The sequence below is a fragment of the Sinocyclocheilus anshuiensis genome, unplaced genomic scaffold, assembly GCF_001515605.1.
Source record: "Sinocyclocheilus anshuiensis isolate Anshui unplaced genomic scaffold, SAMN03320099.WGS_v1.1 scaffold855, whole genome shotgun sequence".
Taxonomy (NCBI): Eukaryota; Metazoa; Chordata; class Actinopteri; order Cypriniformes; family Cyprinidae; genus Sinocyclocheilus; species Sinocyclocheilus anshuiensis.
This window is the reverse complement of record NW_015547664.1, coordinates 228802-232106: the sequence shown is the minus strand read 5'-3', so window position 1 is coordinate 232106 and position 3305 is coordinate 228802. Positions and strand designations below refer to the sequence as shown.

The 3305-nt window shown below is 34.2% G+C and overlaps 1 protein-coding gene across 3 annotated transcripts in view; it reads right to left on the bottom strand.

The window, feature by feature from the left end:
- Positions 1-37: 37 nt before the first annotated feature.
- gnal (guanine nucleotide binding protein (G protein), alpha activating activity polypeptide, olfactory type) overlaps positions 38-3305 on the bottom strand; it is a 139809-nt gene continuing 136541 nt past the window's right edge. For all 3 annotated transcript variants that reach the window (XM_016504839.1, XM_016504840.1, XM_016504841.1), the window contains one exon: positions 38-293. In XM_016504839.1, the coding sequence (XP_016360325.1) occupies positions 147-293 (147 nt within the window). In that variant the 3' untranslated portion in view covers positions 38-146. The remainder of the gene's footprint in view (positions 294-3305) is intronic.

The window sequence follows — 3305 nt, the reverse complement described above, 5'->3', positions numbered from 1 at the left end:
TATATATATATAAAAGGAAAGCAAACAAGTGAAAAGCAGAAAAAAACCCCCACAACAGTCACTCTTCAGTAGTTCTTAAAGACCCCACCATGTGATGTGGGACTGGATAATTGTTGATTGGAGGAGCGACCGATCCAGGCAGCCAATCACAAGAGTTCATATTGGCGGAGGTGCATCCTCTGAATAATGTCACGACAGTCATTGAATACACGACGGATGTTTTCTGTGTCCACGGCACAGGTGAAGTGAGGATAGCAGTAGTGTTTGTCTGTGCCGCTTGCTGTGCTGATTTTCTGTGGGTTCATGCAAACACACATACACAGTCCAAGCATAACAAATGTATAGCTGACATATGCAAAACGGTGATTAAAAATAGTAAAAATCTTTACAGAAATGGTGACTACACACAGTCCAAGCAGTTACAACATTATACCAACAATAAGAATAACAAATTTATAGCTGACGTGCAATAAAAATAGTGAAAAACTTTACAGAAATGGTGACTAGTTAGAGGTCCCAAGATGTAGGTGACTTTTTTTCTTCAGTAGAACATTAAATAAGATTTTTACCTGAAATCATGGTCCTTGGTGATTCATAAAATGCAAGTCAATGGCTATCACCACTTTAAGAGCCAAAAAATCACACAATTAATACCCAAGGCTCCTGACGATATATTGAGGTCTTACAAAGCGAAACAATTGGTCTGTGCAAGAAACTGAGCATTATTTATACCTGTAATGCAGTGTTAATTTTGTCAGCCATTTTTAATTTAGTCTTAGTCTTTTAAATAAGTCTTAGTCCTGTGTCAAATGTGTCGAACTACTTTTTAGTTATACTTTTTAGTCAACCTTGTCCTGTTTTTGTTTAGTCAAGTTTTAGTCGACTAAATGTCTGAGCATTTTAGTCTAGTTATAGTCAATGAAAACTTTCACCTTCACAACTATCATATTTTCATCGTGCTGTATAATGGTTAAACTATAATTTTGAGCAAAAATATATATTTTATTATATAAACACAAAGAAGCAAATTACAACCCATAAGACAAATACAATAGATACAAATTAAATATTAAATTAACTTGTTTTTTTCTTATACAGTACGTTTAACAGGTATACATTTATTTAACATCTTTTGTTGTTTGATTAGCAGATTAATGAGAAAGTCAGGTATTTAATTAGGCTGCTTTCCCTTTAAGACCGAATGAATGTAATATAGAATGCAGTGTTAATTTTGTCAGCCATTTTTAATTTAGTCTTAGTCTTTTAAATAAGTCTTAGTCCTGTGTCAAATGTGTCGAACTACTTTTTAGTTATACTTTTTAGTCAACCTTGTCCTGTTTTTGTTTAGTCAAGTTTTAGTCGACTAAATGTCTGAGCATTTTAGTCTAGTTATAGTCAATGAAAACTTTCACCTTCACAACTATCATATTTTCATCGTGCTGTATAATGGTTAAACTATAATTTTGAGCAAAAATATATATTTTATTAATCGCAATGATTGTTGTCATTTGAGAAATTTACTTTTACCTTTCAGGTATTGCACTTTCACCAATAAGCACAAGTCAATAGAATGTGGACTCAGCCTACACATGGTTTATTTTACCTCATCTAGTGTACTAATAAACTATTTAATATATAAATTAATATCAAAGACTTAGATAAGCACTCTCTCTGTCTATATTATGAAAACTGGTAAAAACAAACAAACAAACAAAATTATAACCAGGGGTGCACGTGAGTTTTTCAGTCTGGTTCTCATCAGAGCACCTGGAGATTTGGTTTGGTGCTCACACTGCACATATAGTGTGACCTATTAAATATAACTATAAAAATAAATTATAGTAATAAGAATATTATTGCACTTTACTCAGTTTTTTTAAAATCAAATAAACAAAATAATAAAGTGTGATACTATTATATATTAAAATAAAAAGTGAGTATTAAATAAAAATAAAATTATTTTATAGTACACCTACAAATAAAATGCTTAATTTTACATATTTTTTTTCCCTTTTTACTGTTTGATTTCTTTATATGAATTTTCATAATTTTCAAACCTAAAATCAGCACGCTTTTACTTTGGTGGGTTGCCGGTATTGTGCCCAAATTCAACCCCCTGCCAAATTATTACCCCCTTGTTGAAGTTGCTACCTAATTGCCTAATCCTAAACCCTCCCACCCAATACTAGGGGGGTATACATTTATTTAACATCTTTTGTTGTTTGATTAGCAGATTAATGAGAAAGTCAGGTATTTAATTAGGCTGCTTTCCCTTTAAGACCGAATGAATGTAATATAGTGACACATATATCCGGTTTTCACCCACCTGTTTACGTTCACTTAAGCCATAACCGACTGCATTTACGTGAGATACTCCACATGATGGAGTATCCACAGCTGTGTGTGTATTTGACAATAAAGGCGCAAGGCGCAAGGAGAACTGATCGCAGAACTGGGATCGTGCAGGCGCCCGCGCTTCTGTGTGTCATTCAGCGTGATTCCGCTCATCTATCCCACCTTCACTTACTGCAATCGATAAATTGTGATTGGATGGTAATTTTGTTCTACGACAAGCTTAGTTACCTTGGATTAGGCTGTTCTCGCCTGACAGAACACTTCTAGTATTGCTCTGATCACCCAGTCGTAAAGAAATTTGGAAATACGGGACAAAACATGATTTTTTCAAAATAACTAAAAATAGAGCTGAAATACGGGACTGTCCCGGGAAAAACGGGACATCTGGTCACCCTATTTCATGATGAAGAGCGAGCACATGGTTGCCAAATTGGGGATTTGAACTCTTGATATCTGGTAACCACACACAAAATCTTGCGTAGTAGAGGGATGTACAGCAGTCTGCAATATTTTGTCTCCTTTTTTTCTCTCTCTCTTGACGAAAATAAAAAGAGATTTTGGTATAGTTTTTATTTTTCAAAATACATTTTAGTCTCGTTTTTTATCGTCAACAATATTGCATGTTGATATAGTCACAGTTATCGTTTATTGACCTTATTGCCGTCTTGTCATCTTCTCATTTTAATCATGGAAAAAAAGCTTGTCAAAGACATTCACTGTAATGCATAGCCACAAACAATGCAAAAACCGGCATCATATTGATTATATTTGCCAGTACACTGGATCAGTCGCAGTCTGATTTAGTGCACTGGTATATCGACTTCACTAAAAAGAACAGGTTCAAAAGAATTAGTAGTTCTGGAAATTGAACTGGAAATCACTCCAGTTTGCCTGAGGCTATGGTTTACAGGTAATAATGTTGTAAATAATGTTCAGTTTCTTGCACAGAC